This window comes from Protomyctophum parallelum, assembly GCF_964188405.1.
Source record: "Protomyctophum parallelum genome assembly, chromosome: 15".
Classification (NCBI taxonomy): domain Eukaryota; kingdom Metazoa; phylum Chordata; class Actinopteri; order Myctophiformes; family Myctophidae; genus Protomyctophum; species Protomyctophum parallelum.
Window position 1 is genome coordinate 13,815,719 of NC_139710.1, and position 23,435 is coordinate 13,839,153.

Here is a 23,435-nt window from a genome sequence, read left to right on the forward strand (position 1 = left end):
GCCAGGACCCGTAGAGCCCTCTGCTGCCCCCGTGTGCACCTTTCCGGAGCAATAACCGTCTTTAGCCAAGCGCACACACACGCACGCACGCACGCACACACTATTGGGAGCTCTAAATCCTGGCTGGCATCACTTAAATATGCTAACCTCCAGGGTTGCAGTAAAGTGGTTGAGTATTGATTTACAGTTGGTAAACCACTAGCCCAGAGGTTCTGCACAGGTAATGTGGTTTGATTGTATGCCCACAACTGATTAATACTGAGTAATACTGATTTAATGATCTCATCTCATCTGATAAGGACATGATAGCAGTAATTCCTCAAGTTGTCACAGGCTGTTTGTAGGCTCTACTCCTGATGAGTCGGAGTAGAGCGAGGGTCTCATCTTTCCTCTCTGGTTGAGGAAGAAAAGGTTCAAGGCTTGTTTGTCTGTGAGTGTTTTACTTATTTAGTGTATTTATACAAAAGAAGCAACTAGGCTACATGAGACCTTTAAACCCTTATACATCTACATTCTACTACATTCTACAAGCTCACAACGCGCCGCGATGCAACACATGGTGGGCTTGTAGACTATTTTCAAAGGATCTGGCAATAAATCTGGAATATTTTCAGATGGTGGCACTCTGCAGACAAATATATATTAATTTGGGAGTCCTTGACATTAAAATGTTTGAGAACCACTGGTTTAAACAACATTACACAGCAAGCTCAAAATAAGCAAGCCGCAACTACCAGTAAAGTTACAGAAAAACTGTAACGTGAATGCACTGTAGGTGCTTAGTTAATCAAAAGGCGTTTGTTGTCATAACTATAGTGTTAACAGAGACCAAAAGAGACCTGTCTGAAATGTTAAACCAATCATTAGTGCTTCTCTGTCTGTCTTTCTTTCTTTCCTTCTTCATCTTCATTCTCTAACCTTTGTCCTCCAGCCTCCATGTGCAGCAGTGTCAGTCCCTACCATGGGGTGATGCGCTTGGAACGACGCCTTCGCTCATCGTCAGAGGGGGCGGGGGGGCCTCGCATCCATGGAAACCACAGAGATGCCCTGGGCAGTGAGGGCTGCGGTCTGCTCAAGCACAGAAACAACTCCTCCTCTTCCAAACTAGGAAGCCTGGTAAGTGTGAAACCAGACCTGTGTACTGTACCAGGGCTGTGTGCATATGCAAATAAAAGTCGGTCCTCTGGCAGACAATTCATCCTAATTTACATTTCCACAGCAGTAATTATGTATGTACAACATTCATAGTAACATTTTCATTCAGTTCGCTTGTCAATAGAAATGGCATTCTGTATAAAAGCAGAGTTCCCGACACGCATTTCTTTTACCAGAGCCGTCTGATGGCAGAATATCCACTGCCAATTCAATAAACAAAGTACAGTACATGATCTGTCAAGCTACAGGAAGCTTTGCTGGATCCCCAGCCCAGCCTGTGGGCTGGTAGAGTCTGCATTGCAATTGCTGTAGCAGTTGGATTAGAGGTGTGCACTGTGCATTGGCCCTGCCCTCACCATTCAATTTGATTACGAATCACCAGGTAATGATTTAATTTGATTCTGTGATGCATCTCGATTCATCACACTTTTCTATTATTACTGTGCAACTTGGCAATCTTTTCAAAATCAGTCAATACTGTCTGTCTGGTCCATTTTTACTAAGAATAGACGCTGGATGGGCCATCTGGCTCAAACTGACGAGAACAAGAGGCCCAAGGCTCTACTACTGAGCGCAATCAGTGCAGGCGGAACAGAAGCCCACCTCAGAAGGGACCAGCTTAAAAGATAATTAAACTTTGGTAGACGTTTTGTGTCCTGTAGTTACCTGGCCATGTGACTCCAAATTCTGGCGAGATATATTCAGTAAATGCTCAGTAGAAGATAAAAAATTTATTATCTAATGTATGCTCCCATTGACTTACATTGCACGGCGAAAAACAGGTCTCTAAAGTCACACTTTTAACAAACGCAAACAAAGAAAGAGTAGCACAATTTTAAATAATTATTCTACTCTACTACACTTTTAACATAATACTAAATTCATAAATAAATATTCTTAATCTGCAATTTAGTATTTTAAGTCATAATGAAATATTAGTTTGTGGTCAAAACAAAACAAAAAACAAATGCCTTTTCTAAATGGGCACACTTTATGTACAGCCAGCCTTTGTGTGGCGTGAGGTTTCTTGGGGTGTGTATTCAGGCAGGGTGTGTCTACTCTAAAGTACATCCATACATCCTCTTTATCTTATTGTGACCCATTTTGGTGTTAGCATCATGTCGTGCTTTAGCTATTGAAAAATAGCAGATCTACAAGCTCATAGCGCGCCACAGAGTGGCGCGCTATGAGCTTGTAGATCTGCTATTTTTGAAAAATCGAAGGTCAGAATGAAAACTGTCAGGATGTAGAAGACATTTTTTTAATCTGATCTCAAGTCAGAATGGGTTAATGTGATATTTATTGACCTCAGATGAACAAGCATCACTTTATCCCCCAGCTCAGTGGCCTTTGTGTCCGCTCCATGATCCCACCTGAGATTAGGGGGTCGAGGTTCAATCCCCTGGCTGGGTCATACCAAAGACTATCACAATGGGACCCAATGCCTCCCTGCTTGGCATTCAGGGTTGGGTTGGGGCGACATGGCGCCATGTCCAGACAGAGAGTGGGGACTGTACTGTACTGTACTGTACTGTACTGTACATAAAGCCACCTCACGCTACAGAAACGGGAGATCGGCCCGTCACGATGTGATGAATTGTGAGTTTGTGGATATATTCTATAAGCTATTTTTGCTACTTTGTGCACAACACTGACATAGTATAAAAATATAAAATACGGCATTCATTTATTTAAAAAAAAGAAGAAATATGGAGAATCTAGGTTTATGCCCAACATTGATGATATACTGTGCATGTATCGTTATAAAAGGCAATGTCATGCCTGGGCAGTGGCTCAGCGGTCCAGGCACCTCGGCCGGTAGCCCGAGTCTGGCAGTGTGCCGCGGGTTCGACTCCAGATCCCGACAGCCTTTACTGCATGTCACTCCCCACATCTCTCTCCCCCATTTCCTATCAGCCTACTGTCTGTCCCTCTATAAAAAATAAATAAAATAAAGGCGAAAGCCGCAAAAAAAAGGCAATGTAATTGTCTTAATAAAATGAGACTTCACCCTAGTCAAACAATCTTATAGGATTTTCCAAATTTTCAATATTATTCTATAGGATGATGAAATTTCTATAGGGTTTTTTGACTAGGGCAGGTTGATTATAATTAGTATCAGGAGCAAAAGAAGCATTGCAGCTGCAAGATTAGTAACTTGACCACATGGATTTCAGCTCTGTTGTCGTATTAAAGCCATGGATTCTTTGCTAGCCTTAACCCTAGGCTGTCATTTTTGATGCGTGGCGTATCTACCATGGCATGGATATCCATCCATTCTGTCTGGATTGGCAATGCTGCAGTACGTCCAAGGAAGAGAGCCTGTGGGATGAAGGCTAATTTATTGGCTGTTAAAGTAGCCCACATTTACTTTTACCCCAGAGCCTAGGCTTATACCAAGAGATAAAAAGGCAAGCGTGCATGTTTATGCTCTGTACTGCATCAGAACCTTGACATTTACACTTCACTGAGCATAGAGTAATCTCCATCTCAGTCTCTCTCTCTCTCTCTAGGCTTGTCAATGACACTTATGGGGCCTAAGTTGTGGAACGTTCTGTAAGCACGTTTGAAGGGGCATGTATTAAGTAATCCCCACTCCTCATCGCTCTTTTCTACATCTCAGAACATTGAACTTTGTTAGATGGCAGAAGGAACTTGTAGTTAATGAGACATTCTGGAATGAGACTCTCCAAGGGTTTGCATCCTTTGAATGCATAATGTATCCATTTAATGTGCTGCAGTGTTTAATGTGCAGTGTTTAATGTGCTGCAGTGTAGTTGTTTTGTGGGGGAGATGGACGCTTTTCAGACGGGGCATTAGTCCGACATTCATCCGCATGTCGGACTAGCGTCTGCTCCCGTGCTTGCGGTTATGGTTAGGTTAGGAGATGAGGTGGGTTGTCATTTGTCGGACCAATGACTTGTCTGAACTACGTACTGCACCCGTTTTGTGGGGGTATGTATGAGGGCACTGTTGTGTGTTCAACAGTGCAAGTGTTTATGTAGTACATTTTTGTCTATGGTGTGTTCGTATCACGGATGCTTGTGGTTTCCTTGAATGAAGTGCATCAGATTTTGACTAGAAACATACATTGCTATTGTTCAGTTGATAAACACACATGTAATTATCATACTGTAAATGATGATTTCATATGGAACTAGAAAAAGTGCCCTTCCGGGCACAGGTCTCCACCAGGAGCATAGGAGTGTGTGTGATGTTTGGCAAAATGTTTAGGAGTAATGTAAATGTGTGTGTGTGTGTGTGTGTGTGTGTGTGTGTGTGTGCGTGTGCGCCATTTCTTCCTCAGCCTAGTGGGAATATGTTTCACCACAATTGGACACTGCGTTGAGGAGTTGTGGCGATTTGTACAAAACGGGTACAAAGCGGGCTACTCCTGAAAACTTTAGAAGCCAATCGTAGCCAATCAGGATGGATTATGATAAATCAAACAAAAACAGGTGTAACTAAAGTGTTGAATTTGTGTTTCCTTAAATTGCTTTTAATCTCTGTCTGATTGTTATTGTAATTTTCATGTAGCCTTGGGACACTGCAGGCTGTTTACCTAAACAGCAGAGCCAGTGTTTATCTTTCTGAAAAGAAAAGTTGGGACAGCTGGGACCAGACCGCAAGAATGCCAATGATGATTATGTTGAGTTCCCGCTGAAATGAAAAAGGACGCTTGCCATGTCTTACAGACAAATTAGCGGAAACATGGTCATGGCCAACATTTTATTTTTTTATATATTTTTTCAGTGAAAAGTGTTTACTTAAAATAATTGGATGTATTGCAGTCTGCCTCAACTAGTCTACGACACAGTACTTGATACAGTTCCTGTTGACTTGGTTGATGTGAGCTACATGGTAGCTATTTTAACTCACAAGACAAACACAAACCCACCCACCCAACCCCCCAAAAAGTACAAAGAGAGTAAAAACAATACAATGAAGAGAGCAGAGAAGAAAAAAAGAAAGAATAAGTGACCAGCCAGTATCAGAGTATCAGAGGAGAAGACATCATGTGATACACTTGTTTGTACAACATTATACAGAGTAATCTTAACCCAAACTGCTCTCAAGGCAAGCACTTGTGGGGCCACCTGGAGCACATCCACAGGAGACCGACCACCTATTCAACAGGGGCCACTATTTTCAGGAAGACGTGATCTTTTTTGTTGATTGCCTACTGAATTCTCTCCATGTGTAGTACATTGCCCAAGGCTCTAAGCCACTGCTGAAACAGAGGGCTAGATTCCATTGTTGCAAAATCTAATGTTTGGCCAGCTGCATGGTAGCTATGTTGGGCTGTGTCATTATGGCCATGATCAAATGTGTGCCTATGCTCCAGACCAGTTTTGCCAGGTTTTATGAGAGAAAAATCTGGTCTATGATTATCAAAACAAGCCCAAATGAAGTGACTAGGCCACATGAGCCCTTTAAACCTATATAGGGCCTACATCGGCTATTTGAAAATATATTCAGCTTTTTGGAAATTGATCTTGAAGGAAATATTTGTGAAACAACATAAATCTGGTGGTACAGGGTTCCCTGGCACAAAACATTTTCAAATGGGATCCGTGGACAAATACATATTAATTTGGGGATCCTTGACATGAAAATGTTTGAGAACCACTGGTACAACATAAGAAAACAAGCCCAAATATGCACCTACACATTAGAAACAAGCCCAAAAAACATGTGTTTTTGTGACTTCACAGAAAAACAATCCCAACATTGCTTATAATAAGCAGACATGGCAACCCTGCTTACAACCGCATTGAAATAGGTGTTAACTCTACTTTTCCATCAAAATATACTAGACTTTGGTGAAACGATGATTGTCAGTTGACACAAATCAGAGTAAACATAGATATACATGCAGATTGCTTTCAAGCAATTGAATTGCTTAAGATTTGACATTCAGATTGGATTCTTGTCACCATAATTGTGTAATGCAGCGGTAGCTTCCCGTACAGCCTCCAGAATGAAAATCTCCCTCTAAATCCTTCTATTGTCATAATACCTGGCTCCTTTGCAAAGCCAACACTTTCTCTATTGATCCTCATGCATTTACTGCCTAGGAGAACTGAGCACATTTTCAGATGTCTTTTAGAGCATGTCACAGTCTTGCCTCCACTTAGGAATGTTTTGGATGTCAATCCGCCTGGCCGTTAAGAGATGGGGCCGCCTTTTAACGAGACCTGAATCTGATAGCATGTATCTCCTTTAACTTGAGCCTTAGAACAACTAACAGCATATATCCGAGGAAAGGGGTGACATATCTGGGTTATAAAATCATACGAACACATTTTCTTTGGCTAGGGGGCCACATTATAATGGGTCATTTAGCTTTAAATGAAGACAGAGTGAGTATGCATTAATATGACGCGGTATGAGCTAAATCTATTTTTCAATACCTTCTCAGCTATTAGCTTTAATGCCCCAAATTATGTCTTATATGTGCAACTGCATTTCACAGAAATGTGTTGCAGCTTTTTATATTTCCACGCAAGGCAGTTAACACAATCATATTATTCATTCACATGTGTAAGACATTTTATTGAGAATATTGATAGATAGTTATTTTGGGAAATGTTTTATCACACACTAATTATGATGTACTGTATATCTCACACACACACACACACACACACAGGGCTGGACCGGGCCGAATTTCGCGTGAATTTGGCCCAGACCGGCCCACCACAACCAGCGCGCAGATAGCAGAAACTCTACCGCCCACTCCGTCGAGGCACACACAAACAAACAAGCCCTAATACCACCACTTTTACAGAACAACATAAATGATACAAACCAACAGACAACTACACAACCCTTTGTAGAGGGTTTATTTGTCACTCACTGATACAGGTACAGTGAAATTATCATGATGGCACTGGCAGAATGGCAGCACGCCCGGACCTTTCCTGGTGGATTATTATTATTATTATTATTTTATCATGGCGACCCACTGGGAATATGCCCGGTACGTCCTGTGGCCAGTCCAGCCCTACACACACACACACACACACACACACACACACACACACACTGATGGAGTGGAGAATAATTGAATAATCGAACTTGATACTGATCGTCAGACCTCCTACTGAACTGTGAGGAGCTCAATACAGTGTCAGGCTGTGAGAGTGTGATGGGGATGGATTACAGAACCTAACAGAGCTGCTTTCATCTCACTTGTTTAGACTGATTGGGCCTGATTCTTCAACGCGTTTCCGCTAGCGTCACGTCAATATATCAGCGGAAAGGCATTTACGTGGATTTCCCACATTAATTTGGAATTTATGGAAATTACCGTGAACTTGACGCTCACGTAGGTTGTTCGGAAACTCCGCCAAATCCTACGGGACCTCTTTAGGTGGCGGAGAAATCTACGCAAGCATACACTTGCGTATAGATTTATTCAGAAGGCTTTAGCACCGCCATATTGGATTCTTGGATGGCTCGGTTAAAAAAGTTAAAGAGGTGACCCAGAGGCATGTTCATGCCAAATTCCACGCTTGTATCACCAAGCGAACAACCGTTCCAATGATCTGCTATATTGCACGAATTTTGTGTGCGTGTGTACATCTGTAATACACGTAACTCGAGTACCGTTCCCCCCCCCCCGACTTCAAATTCGACACACACGTTCCACACACCCACAGGGAGTGCAGTGCCCGGTCTCGAGTCGGCCGCACCCATGGTTGTCCAGAACCGCCACAAAAGGCCTTTTTTATTTGGCGGCCATCTTGAAAAATGACCGCCATACTGGATTTTTTGTTGGCTCGGTTAAAAAAGTTAAAGAAGTGACCCAGAGGCATGTTCATGCCACATTTCACGCTTGTATCACCAAGTGAAAGGTTCTCTCACAATATGGCTGTTAGCCGCTGTACTAGCAGCTTTGTTAGCTTCTGTAATCCATCCCCATCACACATAGAAACATGGCACTGCACAATTTCACTTTACTAGAACGTTTCTTTTTTCCCCCCTTTTTTGAGTGGTGCAACCACTCCAAAGAACAGCAATGTCCCTATGTCCATCCCCTATGTCACTATGTTTAGAGTACCAACAGGGGGCGCTGTTTCACCACTCACTTCAGACTTTCAAAAAATGTTAAAATCACATTTCTAAAAAATAATTAATGTAGAACTAGAATTGGGCCTCAAGGCGATTACATGGGAATTTGTTTTTGTTAATCCACTTGGACCCCCAGAACGGCAGGGTTTACTGAAACATGGCATTTCCATGTGTCAGGTAAACTGGTTGTCAGATATATGCATCACATTAAAATACAAACATTCTTCAGTGATTTTCGCTACTCTTTTTCACTGATTTGATTGCACTCAGTTAAATGTTGCTTCTGTTACTACAAATATACAATGTTGGTAGTGACCGTACACTCCAAAGGTGACTTGTCACCACTTTTGTATCACTTTCTCCATTTTTGGACAACAAACATGTCTGGCTATTTATCAATGTAATCATTGTCATTCCTAACAGCTGTGTTCTTTGCAGTTCATCTTTGTTGTAAGCCAAAGTTGAGAATCATCCTGAGAAATGGGAGTAGATTTTCCTTTGACCATAAGATGGCAGCATTGCCCTTTGAAATACCATAGTGAGGTTCAGTTTACTGCATTATTATAATCTCTTTATAGTAACTTGGATACACCATGTTTAGTGCATTTCTTAAATGCTCTCCAGGCAGGGGCTTGTACATCGGAATAAATTAAATCCTCGTCCACAAGATTGTAAGATGTTCTAACTACTGTACATGATGCAGCTGATGGAACCCAGCTTTAGTACTTTTAGCAAAGTTATAATCCATCATTTTGAAAACGTCAAGCTTGGGCTTTGAAAGAAATATCAGAACAGACATGGTGTGTACACTAGTGAGCTTGAAGTTGTTGGACTTAACAGGCAATTGTAGGGCTTTTTATTTTGTTATTGCAGCTTTGGGCAGAAAGCTCCATAGCTTTAAATGTAGTATATTCATATCATCTTTGTTATCTCAGTGTTATTTTGTACATAAAACATGTCCCCCCCCAAAAAAATATATAATAAAATACAAATACATTGGATTGAAAAAGGCAAGTCAAAAAGGTCAAAAGCCAAGCATTATCTTGAATACACTGAATCACAGAGAGTGATGGAGGAAAAATGTGGTAATACCTGGTAATTATAGGGATTTAATTTGTACAGTATTGTACCAATACCATTTCCATGTAGTGAAAACATTTCTGTCTTCTATCCTCAGGATGTTCTCAACAACCTGGGTTCCTCAGAGCTGGATGAAGATGATCTGATGTTGGACCTGGACCTTTCTGACGATCAGCGTCATCGACATGGTAAAATCCTCACTACTTTGGCTATAAATGTTTGACATATGAGTCTGTGGGACAGGTGCATGGGTGAGTAATACAGCAGGTCATAAGATATACACCCACCACACTTTCTTCACTTGTGCATTATATTATCACAACACTTTGATTGAACAAAAAAATTAAGTAGAACATGGTCAGATTTATGTGAGTCAATAAAAGCTAAGATCCACAAAATCATATTAATATAAAACAAAGGTCCACCAGTATCCATCCTGGCCTCATTTTCTTTCCTTATCTGGCAATGATTTTATTTCAAGGTTTAGGGATAAATTAAAAAAGGACACCCGTTAATATCCAGCTGGGGTACCTTTTCTTTTTTTTTTAAGATATTTTTTTTGCGGCTTACGCCTTTTATTGATTTTTTAAGGGACAGAAAGTAGGCTGACAGGAAACGGGAGAGAGATGGGGGGATGACATGCGGTAAAGGCTGTGTCGGGTCCGGGAGTCGAACCCGCGGCACACCGCGACTGGATCACCAGTCCGGTGCCCAGACCGTTACGCTACGGCCTGGGCCCAGCTGGGGTACCTTAACCTCCTTCCAGAGGGCATTAGCTGGTAGTCAGCAACTCATCATGTAGTACATGGGATGGGTTGGTAACTATGGTATTGGCTTGCCTCAGGGTAGCCTGTTGGTAAATGGACTGAAAGGATGAAAGCTGTCTCATAATAGTATAATCTTACCTGCATTCTGCATCAGCCGGACCAGTTTGGACTTCAGTTGCATGGAGAGGTTACCAAACCAACCTATTAGTACTATTAATATTAATATGAATTATTAGTCTATTTGTATTATTAATATTATTATTATAATAGGCTCTCTATTGGTGCGTTCACACGGGCAGATGCAAAGATAGTCTACCATTCATTGTCAATGGAAGCCAGCTACGAAGCAAATCCGGCGTTTGTAGCTGCTGCAAAAGATACAGAGCTACAAATTGAAGCTGAGCTACTGTACAGAGCATAGTTGTTTTTTCTTAATCTCCCCCATATATATATATGTATATATATATATATGCTGTGATCTTTGCATCTTCGCATATGCCTCGTGTGAACGCACAATAAGGCCATTATTACACGGTCTCTACTCTCTAGAGAAAACATGCCGTCTAGAGATTTCACACTTCGGTCATAGCCAATCGGAAAGGCTTATGAAAAACATGACTTTAGAGATAATGTGTTCTGATTTATGTGCATTTTCGACAGGCCTATGGGGAGGGATTCAAGGAATCCAGGGGAATTGTCTTTTTATTGTACGACCTACGGTTCAAGAGTTATAGACCAGAACGTAAAATGGCCTGTTATAGCATCACCATGAGGCTAATTTGAAAATGTCTGTGTGGAGGTTGTCCCTTGTCCTACTGGCAGTGTGAGTATAAAGTGGATTAGATTAGCCGGACCAGACAGACTCACAAACTCACAGGGCAACAATTTAATCCCCACCCCCAGCCGGAGGTGGGGGCGTGAAGATAATACAATTTGGTTGCCAGTGGCCAGTGGTTCCCCAACCTTTTAGCTCATGTTGAGACCCAAAAGATAAATGTAATGTCTCCCTGGGACCCAGACTAGTCGCAGATCTATAGCTCTTTTTTTTACATTCATGAAATTCTCTTAAACTATTTAAATGTATTTTTAACTTCTGAATAATGTTATATATTCTTTTACTTTTTGAAAGTCTTTTTGGATTTTTTTAGTTTTTGAGTTTCCCTGAGTTCATCATCTCAAACTGAATAGAGGATGAGAATCATGGGGGAAGAATGCTCATACTAGCTATGGTCCCGACCCCACCAGGCGCGCACGCTTAAGGTCACGGACAACGATTTTTATGTTAATGAATGCAGCCGTTCTCAGTGGATGTGAAGGTTTCTCCGCACATATTCTCATTGAAACGCAGTGACCCAGCATCCTGCTGTGGCCAGGTTTTGCGAGAACAGTCAAGCACAAACGTCTGGGCACTATAAAGCCGTGAGCGACACTCAACTGGGTCTTCTTGCTATTTTTTACAGCCATGCCAACAATTCTGGCAAGTGGCAAGCTATTTTGCAATTGAGGTTGCCAAACCAGGATGTGAGGTGCAAATTGAGTACCGTACACTTGATCAAAGCCTTGTACAGTTGAGTCTTCTGAGAAGAAGCACTGTGAATGTTTTTGAATATACATTCATTACATTGATTCACAGAAGCTCAATTTACAATCCAGAATTGTGCCCAAGTACTTGAAGCTGTTTTCAGTTTCCAGAGGTTGACCTTTAAATATAACTGGTTTTAAGTCCTGATTAGTACATGTGATCAGGTATTTATTTTTCTTTCAATTATGTGAACATAATCAAAACAATGAATTGCCCATGTCCATTGCTAGAACGAGTTTGGATGCTTTTCGTCCAGAAGTCAGTTTAATTCGATACAAACAACTCCAACGACCCTTCCATCGCTGTGATTTAACGCCATCAGATGCAGGGAGATATATGTTTGACTGGGAGTAGATGTATTTAGCCTTGGCTTGACTCTCATTGAAGTCATGTGTGTGTAATACTGTATGTGACTGACCTTTTATGTAGCTGAAAAATCATGTAAGATACACACTTGGGTGCAGCTCATCCAAAAATGGTGTAGATCAGCGATTGTCAACCTTTTTTTTATTTCAAGGACCTCCAATTTGATATTCCTTAAGCTACCAAACCCCATTTGATACAATAGTATGTTTTGTAAAATCATCACGGTTAATTTAACCCTTAGAGTGTATAAATGAAACCAAATGAACCCATCAGGATTCTTTTTGGTTCCATTTGAACACTGCATCAATTGTTTAGCTGGAAACCGACACACACACACACACACACACACACACACACACACACACACACACACACACACACACACACACACACACACACACACACACACACACACACACACACACACACACACACACACACACACACACACACACACACAAACAAACAAACCAGCTCCAAGGGCATGGCCTACAGATGGAGAGACCATCGTTAATGCACAATGCACACACATTCACAATAGTTTGCATGCTTAATTATTTGTTTATTTAGACCTAATGGTTTGCAGCAGGGGTGTTTGTAGCATTGTTTAAGATGAGAAGCATATAGGGGATATGCTTCTCAACTTAAAGGGGTGTCCGGGGGCATCCTCTTAAAGGGGTGTCCGGGGGCATCCTCTCCTGGAACAACATTGTGTGAACTTCTTGCATTTATACATAAATCTGAAGCATTGTGGGAGTAACTAAAGCAGATACACGTGCCTACAATTTGATGGAGGAACACTAAATCAAGTTATTTTCTGCCAAGTGGGATTAACTGGAATTCTTTATTAATTGTTTGATATGAGAAGGGTGGGTGCTCCAAATTGCTCCTAAACGATAATCTGGTGAGCATAATCCCCAGCCAGTAAATCAAGCTGCTCATTATGGTGGTGTGTGGAAAACTCCTAAATAATGGTAGTTATTAGTAGTGGTAGTAAAAAAAATCGGATCCGTCTGAAGTGAGTGGTGCTGTGCTGTACTGTACTGTACTGTACTGTACTGTACTGTACTGTACTGTACTGTACTGTACTGTACTGTACTGTACTGTACTGTACTGTACTGTACTGTACTGTACTGTACTGTACTGTACTGCACAAGCCCTCCTCCCTGGCCTGTGTGTGTCTGTGTGTTAGGCTACTTGTCGCTATTTCCGTGGTCGGACACAGCCAGGGACAGACAAACCCAGCCACACACATAGCTGTCTATAGGAGTGGTTGCATCACTCAAAAATACATACAAAATTACAAATGTGTAGTATGTGTACTGTATAGCATCGGAGACAGACAGACAGACAGACAGACTGCCCCCCGCACGCACGCACACACACACACACACACACACACACACACACACACACACACACACACACACACACACACACACACACACACACACACACATGCTGCACAAGTATAAACTACTTTAATTTCGGTATCCTCAAACACTGTGTTTTATCAGCGGGGGGCGCTTTGGATATTATCTCTATAGCACTAGCACGCAGATTGACACGTACAACGTTCAAATCCAGGTTGTGTTATTATTAGCGCACATAGCTTATCTGAAACACCGTCATTTTTGTATGCGGGGGCTCGAAGTGACCGAGCAATCTGACCGGATTTGTAATGACACAAACATAAACTTGCACGCACGCACGCACGCACGCACGCACGCACGCACACACGCACACAAACAAACACACATACGCGTAATAAAGTGGCAAGTAAGTTTGGTCTCGGGCCAAGCTTTTCTAAGCCAATAGAAGCCAGAACATTAATCAAAGGCTAATTTATGTTACTGGAACTCTGTGACAGACCACCGTGTAGGACATGCACTTGTGGGAGATAAATGAGCTGACATAATAAACTTTAAATGAGCTGTTTTTTTATCCCTTTCCCTGTTAATGATACTTGTACGGACTAACCATGTAACAGAGCCTAACTCATTCTAATAATAATGATACTTGTACAGTACAGACTAACCATGTAACAGAGCCTAACTCATTCTAATAATAATGATACTTGTACAGTACAGACTAACCATGTAACAGAGCCTAACTCATTCTAATAATAATGATACTTGTACAGTACAGACTAACCATGTAACAGAGCCTAACTCATTCTAATAATAATGATACTTGTACAGTACAGACTAACCATGTAACAGAGCCTAACTCATTCTAATAATAATTTCAGCCCTTCCTCCTAGACACACAACGTCACATTATTACTGGATTGATTGCTTATGCGTTGGGTAGCTACTTATGTGTGCAGCCTGCTTCAGTGAGAAGTTCACTAAACATTTAACCTGCTGCTAATTAGCAAGGGAATGATGGTACTATCCAAAAGTATAAAGAGGAAAGTGTTTTCGCTGTCTTGGCTTTCCAATGACAGTGAAAACGATCAGTGATGATTTTGACAGCAACGTTTTTAATACAATTCTGTAGTTTTAGTCATATTTTAAAAGTAATCTTAAAAGTTTTAGTTTTAGTCTTGTTGTAGGTCAAGGTCAAGTTTATTTATATGTCCCTCTTATATTTAGTCGACTAAATACAAGATTTTAGTCAACACAATTTTATTTTGGCAGGCCTTGATGGCGGCGTAATGGCTGATTTTACACTTGCATGATGAAAATAGCGAATCTACAAGTGATGCATGCGACGCATTTTGAGAGCGCAACACCTGAGCGCAACCAAGCATTTAAAATGTCTTGTCTTTTAATTCTACTGGATCTCCTCTCCACTAGTCCCCCCTAACATTTTACAGTTAAACCTGCATCCGTCACAACTCGTGACACACTCCATATATGGCCAGTACAGAATTCATATGTTGATCTGACCTCATCAAACCCTTAAGCCCAAACCACACCGGTAGGGACTCCTTTATACGTATATGGCCAGTACAGAATTAATTCCATACTGTATGTTGATCTGACCTCATCAAATCTCTAGGTCTCCATATATGGAGCTGGTCTGTTCTGACATCACAATGATGTTCTGACATCACAATGATGACTCGGACCAGCTCGTCCAGAATGATTGATCTCCAGAATGATAGATCTCCAACTCTACCTTCAAAACGTCTGTTGTTTCTCGCCCTCATGGGCGTCTTACTGCTTTTAGTAATAGGTTATATAGGTTTTATTTCATTTTTATTTAGTTGACGAAATGAACACCGAGTTATTTTCATGACGTTCAGCACGGCATTGCACTCTATTGCTTGATTGTCTGTGCCTGAGTATTCATCCATGGTTAAAAGTAAAACAATTATTCTATATTTATAATATATCTTGTGGGATTAGATTGTTGGTTTGATACTGTAAAATGATAGATAGATAGATAGATAGATAGATAGATAGATAGATAAATATCTTTGCTGACTCTGGCAAGTAAAGAGGTTGAAATAATTTAAATCCTAGTCATTTATTCTAGCCTGAAAACCAGACAAATCTCCCACTGGGGGAAACATCCCTGGGGAGATGTGGTCTGCCACTCATCAGTTTGAATTACATTTCACTCACCCCATAGTTGTCAGAGCCCACTATTCAAAGTGAGACTTTTTCTGTGACGCTGGAATCTGTTTCTAACCACTCCTTGGAAATACATCTTCCACACCAAAGTTCCACACTAATATCTATGCAGTGATATTATTCTCGCCATGGCAGGCTACATTTATTCCAGCAAGATCATGCATTTACCATCTAGCTAGCTATCATCTATCAGTAGTAGCTTACTACTTTACAAACTGTATTGTACAATAATATTTGATACACAATTATTTTGAAGAATTGATGTTCCCAGTTCTCACCATACTGGGGCGGCGGTGGTTCAGGGGTAGAGTGCCTGGATGGTAACCGTAAGGTTGCCAGTTTGAACCCGGGCTCCCCCAGAGTTACTGTCGAAGTGTCCTTGAGCAAGACACTGAACCCCTAATTGCTCCCGATGTGCTAGTTGGTGCCTTGCATGGTTTCCGCTGCCATCGGTGTATGAATGTGTGTGTGAATGGGTGAATGTAATGCACAATCTCTGTAAAGCGCCTTGGATAAAGGCGCTATATAAATGCACCATTTACCATTTACTGTATTCCTTTTGCCTGTGTGGCCTGGCTTCCTGCCAAAGGACAGGCACAGAGCTGCTGTGTGAGTGATGGATCAGTGTACACATTGGGAACAAACAGACAGGGGTGAGCCAAGACAGAGACTATGAATACGCTGTGCTCTTGTCTCCAGATTAAATACCCATGATCCCAGTATAATTGGCATAATCTTAGTTTCACTCTTTTCTGAACAATATCTCGGAAGTTTTTATTTTATTTTATTTTTTAATTGTACGAAATAAAATAAACATACACTATATAAATCTTAAGACACTTAGGGCTCTATTTTCATTTGATCTTTCTAAATACACTGTTTTGGGATTTAGCAGTGGGGAAGGGGTGTTTCTATATTGCTTCGTCGTGTCGTTCTTTTTTTCCTCCACCCCGGACAGAGCCAAGAACACTCGTCTTTTCATTGAATCTCGCTCATTTTTAAAATGAGCGAGAATGTATATACTGTAGATCGTGCGTGTAGGCCGTCTCTACGGAACGGGAAAAGGAAAGTTCAGTCATTAAACCCCATTTGCTGCTATGTGGTGATGAACTGAACGAGCAAATGGAATTGCGCGCGTCGCACAATGCCTGGCACAAATAACTTCTTTGACTATACAATTATATAAACACAATGGACACAAGGAAGTGGCAGGCACTTAGCCTTGCTAATAAGCCAGACTCAATCCGCCGGCAGACAATTTTTTTTGCCAACGGCTGATTTGGTCTGGCTTATTAGCCAGGCTAGCAGGCACTAACTTCTGCTGATTATAGGAATATTACAAAGAGATGCATAGGAGAATAAGGAGAGATGACGCAGCCTGACTCTGTGCCTGGACAATATCTCTATTGAGGTGCGGTGCACACCGCTCTTTACCAAACTAATTTGGCATACGGTTCACGGGTGCTTTTAAAATGCACTATACACCTTCCCAAATGTGTGTGACCAAAATAGCAATTTAGGGGAAAGCGTGCCAGCACACCCATGACCACACCTCTAGGCGCAAATACCGGTGTCTGCAAAAAAGATAGCGGGTGACGCTGGACGAAAATACCATTAAGGGACAGAGAAAGCTCCTATATTTGTAATTTTCAGGCAGCAGCTGTATTGTGGGCCGTGTTGTGGGTAAAGGCGGCGGCGAAATTGGAGCCCTTACTGTAAGCCCCCCATCCCCCTGACACCTCTCTCCAACACGCCAAGAACTAAGGGGAGGGGGTTGGAGAATTTATGCTTGCACATGCTGTATACACACAGAGAGAAGCACGCACAAGCAATCAAAAGTCCACAAACAAACACACAAAAAACAGGACACGTGTAGAGTTAGCAACCGCACACGCTTGCGCGCAAACACACATAGGCATGCGCGTGCACACACACACACACACACACACACACATACACACATACACACCTACACACACACACACACACACAAACACAAACACACATCACTTTTAGCTCTCTCGGGTGGCTAGTTGGAGCCTTTATTAAAAAAACAGGCAGTTTCATGGCCTTCAGTCGTAGCTCCAGGGCCTGTTTCAAGTCCAATTGTGACTCATGCCCTCTGGAATCAGATAAAGAGATGAAAAGAGGGAGAGAGAGAGAGGACGAGGGGACATTTACAAAGGGATAGTGGAACTTGGCTCCGGAATGTCTGTTCAGTTCCAAATGTGACAAAAGATAGATGAAATGTGACTGTTATAATATTGATCTAATAGATTTCCAATAGGGTAGGTCAAAGTGTGTGTGTGTGTGTGTGTGTGGGGGGGGGGGGAAATTAAAAAACTTCAGTGCACTGCGCAACATGTGTAGGCACAATGCAAGGAATAAATGCATTCGCCATGTATCCGAAGGAAGTCTGATCCAATCATTTTTAGATTTCTCCAGTTTAATCCAGAGTTTAAGTTTTTGTTGTGTTCAAGATCTGATTTTAGGCATGTTTAAGCCTCCAGGAAAATCCGTGTTGAGGTTCTTAATCCACTGTTTTTCATTAAAACGTCTTTGTCCTACTGTCCAGTTGGGATTGTGTTGAAGTCCAGCGCATTTTAGAGCTTCAATGCCGTGAGCCATGAAATGTTGCACAAACCTTGTGGTTGTCTTTTTTCCATTGTTAATATTGTATCTGTGTTGTCCCAGCCTTGTACCTATTGTTTTACCCGTTTCTCCGACATATTGTAAACCACATTTTTCACATGTGATTAAGTAAATGCAGTTGCTGGTTCTGGTTGTTATTTGTTGTTTAATCTCTAACACGCGTTTTGTAGTTCTATTTTTGACTAATTGTTTGGGTTTGAAGTATTCTGGTCCCTGGCGTGCTGGTGTGTTGAGTTCTTTTAGCTTGCTGTGTACTAGATAATCTTTAAGGTTTTTGTTTTTTCTGTAGGCCGATATAATTTTATAATCTTTTAGAAGATCATCCGTTCGGTTCTCAAAATTCCTTTTTATTCTGTTGTTGGCTAGTGTGCTCTGTGTTGAATAACTGGTTATCAGGGCCAATTTGGGACCTGGATCCTGCACTCTTATTTCTAAGAAGGTACTTTGAGCTTTCCGGAGGAATGTCCTAGTGTATCCTCTTAGTCTGAGGGCCTTAAATAGTGTTTTACAAGCTATTTTGAAATCACTTCTTTGCGTGCAAATCCTATGGAATCTTAGTAGTTGTGATTTGACTATCCCTGTGTAGGAGTGTGTCGGGTGGAATGACGTTTTGTGTAATAGGGCGTGGGTGTCTGTTTCTTTAAAGAATACTTTTAAGTCTAGTTTCCCATTTGTGTTAAAGTTTGGGCCCTTGAAGATTGTTACATCAATAATGTCAATCCTTTCAGTGTGTGTCACAAATTTTATCGTTATGGATCTATGATGGCTATTTAGAACATCAATAAATTCCTGGAATTCTTCCTTGCTATGTTCCCATATTCCAAATATATCATATCAATATGTGTGTGGGGGGGGGGGGGGGACGGGACGGGCTAGTTTGACCTATAATGCAAAAGAGACCCAAGTGTCAGTGGGATGGCACAGGTCTACCGGTAGTTAACATAAATATGAAGGAATAGTGGAAATCTCACTTACCACCTGAGCACCCGCCCGTTCAGCGAGGAGAACCTGTGAAGACTGAGGCAGAGTGAGTGCTTTTCAGAAGAGCACTCCACCTAGCCAGCCGGTCAGCACAGGTGTCCTGAGATCAGTGTGATTGAGGAGGTAGATTGGAAGGTACCTTCCCTAAATTACGTGTAGGGATGCGCTGAATGGGAAATTCTTGGCCAAAACCAAATACCGAATAATAGAAACAGTTGGCCGAAAACCGAACAGCCGAATATGATTACTATTGTGTATATATTTATATTTATTTAAAAAAAAAATTAACCAGCCTGGCCCTGGGCCGTGGCTCAGTGGTCCAGGCACCTTGGCTGGTAATCCAGTCTGGCAGTGTGCCGTGGGTTCGACTCCCGATCCCGGCGGCCTTTACTGCATGTCTTCCCCCCCATCTCTCTCCCCATTTCCTGTCAGCCTACTGTCTGTCCCTCCATAAAAAATATAAAATAAAGGCGAAAGCCACAAAAAAAAAAAAAACAGTTTGCTTTGCTGTAATAGTTTGTTGTAGAGCTACATACAGGCATGTGTGTGCGCTGTGCTTGAAGCCGCGTTTTGATCACGTCATCACAACAAAACTGTAGGTTAAAAAAGGTAACCCCCGGTTCTTTGACAATTTGGTTTCGACTCTAAAACCATTAATGGAAACAAGTTCTAGGGCTTTTTGTGTTGTCCTTTTAGTATCGTGTACCACTGCACTTTTTGCAAACTGTTAATAAAGTATGAATTCAATCAATCAATGTGTGTCTACAGTATCCAGAGAAGACTCCAGCCAATCCCTGGCCTCCTGTTTCAACCTGCTCCCCTCCCCCGTGGATCCATCAGGAGACTGCATCCCAGGGAAAGACAGCAGTCACCGGTAAATCATACTGAACTATTCTGTCCGTCTCTATCATTTATCTATCAATTAACAAATAACTAAAAGCCCTGCTACGGCTCTGCTAATGTATAGCAGAGCCGAACGCCAAGATAATATATTTCATGCACATGTATATTCATTTCTATAATAACTATAATTGCTAATGTATAGCAGAGCCCAACGCCAAGATAATATATTTCATGCACATGTATATTCATTTCTATAATAACTATAATTGCTAATGTATAGCAGAGCCCAACGCCAAGATAATATATTTCATGCACATGTATATTAATTTCTATAATAACTATTGGTTAATTCTATTCGTGAGTTATCTGACTGAACTATCTATTTAAGGTATTTTGGTATGAACAAGTTCAACCACATATTTGTGTCCTGTATCATAACATAATTACACGTCTGGCATTTGTAACAAACTAAATCGCTTGAAAATAGGTTGAAAGTTCAGCATGCATTAGGAGGCATGGCTTGCCTCAGCTATTATGACAGTCACGCTGATACTTCAATCCGAGTTACAGTAGCAGACAATATGTGTGTTCATTATATCTATGGTTAGTGGACTTGCAGATGTCTGAATTGGACAGAACACTGCCTCTATTATCTGAGCTTGGGGATGAAATTGTACGAATTGTTTTCATGGAAATGCCAAATGAAACACAGGCCTTCTCACACATTTCAAGCACTATTGAACATTATAATACAGTCTACTCTAGACTATGAAAGAACAAAATAATCGAATTGTCTTGGTACTAGGTCTTTAAATACCTCTTCCACAGTAGATGTCAACGAATACAATCTAGGCATGTATTCCGTTTCTCCTCCCACAGCTCCTTATTAGTTATTTGTGGCTCTAATAGGTGGAGGTGGGTAATATTGGCTGAGTTGTGCAGCAGAAATGTCTATAACGTAGTGAAAGAAATGGCACAATGTGTTTATCATGGGTTTGGGGAATTTGTGGCCCACCTGTCTGATACTGGGTTTGGATTGCCGCAAATATGGCGATCTAAGGGAAGGAGATTTTAGAAACTGTACTTTTTCATGATTTCTGAAATATTCTCTTTTATTTTCCCAGCCACCCTTTGAATTATACAGTAGTTGTTTACGTACAAAGAATTATGGTATAGTAGCTAAACAGAGCAGTTCCACTCAAGCATTTGTCTGTTGGTTGACATTAATAACCACAATGTTTATTTTTTTATTTATTTTTAATCCACCAACACTTTAAGTTTCTTGTGCAAAGTATTTTCACAATGTCTGACTTAACGGTAAACTGTGGGAGTGATGGAGTGCAGATGTGACTGTGAGAGTGAAAGAGAGCTAAATGTATTTGCCCTGGGCACTCTGTCTCTGTATATCCACCCCCCTCACTCGCTCAATCTCTGTCTGTCCATGTACCCCTCTCTCTCTCTCTCTCTCTCTCTCTCTCTCACTCTCTCTCTCTCTCTCTCTCTCTCTCTCTCTCTCTCTCTCTCTCTCTCTCAGCGTGTATTTCTTTCTGTCCATCCATCTGTCTGTCTGTCTGTCTCTCTCTCTCTCTCTCTCTCTCTCTCTCTCTCTCTCTGTATTTCTCTTTCTCTCTCTGTCTCTCTCTGCGTCTGTCTGTCTGTCTGTCTGTCTGTCTGTCTGTCTGTCTGTCTGTCTGTCTGTCTGTCTGTCTGTCTGTCTGTCTGTCTCTCTGTCTCTCTGTCTGTCTCTGTCTCTCTCTGTCTCTTTCTGTCTGTCGGTCTTTGTGTCTCTCTCTCTCTGTCTTGGTCTCTCTTTGGTTACCTAATCCTTTCTGTTCACAAATACACAATATCCATTTTCACTTTGACCTTGTTCGTGACCTTGACCTTTGAACTTTCATACCCAAAAGTTGTACATAATGTCTTAAGGCAGCCTACTTAGCATTCCCATGCACCCCTCTCCATTCTGTTTTTTCACCTTGACCTTGTTCGTGACCTTGACCTTTCATACCCAAAAGTTGTACATAATGTCGTCATTTACTTTGTCCAGTGATGGAAGAAGTACTCAGATGTTTTACTCAAGTAAATAGAAAAAACACAATAATAGAAATAATGTGTCCTGTACACAATGTTTTACATCAAAATAAACTTACAGTATTAATGTAAGCATTTTTCAAGAAGTTTTTGAGAATAGGGTTTAAGGGTCAAGTATATTTTGTAATCTACCGGTATTGGTAACTATAATTGCACCAAGTCTCTGTGCGTGTACGTCTGTACGTCTGTAATCCACGTAACTCGAGAACCGTTCGCCTCACCGACTTCAAATTCAATACACGCGTTCCACACCACCACAGGGGGTGCAGTGCCCGGTGTCGAGTCGGTCGGACGGACGCACTCTTGTCCAGAACCGCCCCAAAAAGGCCTCTGCCCGGGCTCTGGACCAGGCCCCTACCCAGGGTCCATATATGGAGCTGGCCTGTTCTGACCTCACAACACTCCATATTTGGGCATGGCTGACACAGAACTCCATATAGGCCTATCATCATCATCATATCATCATACTATAATTCAGTCAATGTCTGTGTGTCTGTCTGTCACTGTGACTGCCGTAGCTCCTCACTGCCTCCACCAATCATTCCCACTTTTCACACAGGCATTTTTTCGATTTGACACATTAATGATTAATAATGAATTTATTAGTGAATTAAAAAAAGTGCCCGGTGTCGATTCAGTCGGACCCACGGTTGTCCAGAACTGCCACAAAAGGCCTTTACCCAGGCTCTGGACAGGGCCCCTGCCCAAGCTGTTGATTATAGACCAGTGATTCACAAGTAACATTTCAAGGACCTCCAGTTTGGGGGCCCTAACAACATTCCCATTGTCCTAACCCACCTGTACCCTACTTTAACAACCACTGATGTAGATAACATTTCTGCCATAAATATGACGAGAAATTAGTTTCACCACAGTTTTGTTCACCAGAGATGAACATTTGAACATATAGTTATAGTACATGAATGTGGTCATGCGTGCGTGCTCCATTGCGTCGGTAGGAAAATAACATCAACCAGGCTTGATGAGTAATATATGTTATTAGTTTCCTGTGATGACACTGACCTCTGTATATAGAATAACACATACAATCCAATAAAATAAAGATTTGACAGCCGGGATGTAGTTTGCCTGTTGCTATGGCAATGGCAGTTTGCCTGTGCAGTATCCCCCTCCTCCCTTTTTGCCTTCTTTCATGGGCGTTGATTACTATGCACTGCAGAAGACATGCAGCCAGAGGGGACAGCATGCACACCCTCCTCGTGTCCTAGTCGGTCAGTATGCGGTGGACCTTCAGCA

The 23,435-nt window shown here is 41.6% G+C and overlaps 1 protein-coding gene across 3 annotated transcripts in view; it reads left to right on the forward strand.

Annotated features, from left to right (window-relative positions):
* Positions 1-23,435, forward strand: part of ccser1 (coiled-coil serine-rich protein 1) — a 163,843-nt gene that overhangs the window by 10,069 nt on the left and 130,339 nt on the right. For all 3 annotated transcript variants that reach the window (XR_014570407.1, XM_083784596.1, XM_083784597.1), the window contains exons 5-7: positions 932-1,116; positions 9,410-9,500; positions 20,013-20,118. Coding sequence is in view for 2 of the 3 variants with exons in the window: in XM_083784596.1 (XP_083640722.1) it covers positions 932-1,116; positions 9,410-9,500; positions 20,013-20,118 (382 nt within the window). In the remaining variant the exon portion in view is untranslated. The remainder of the gene's footprint in view (positions 1-931; positions 1,117-9,409; positions 9,501-20,012; positions 20,119-23,435) is intronic.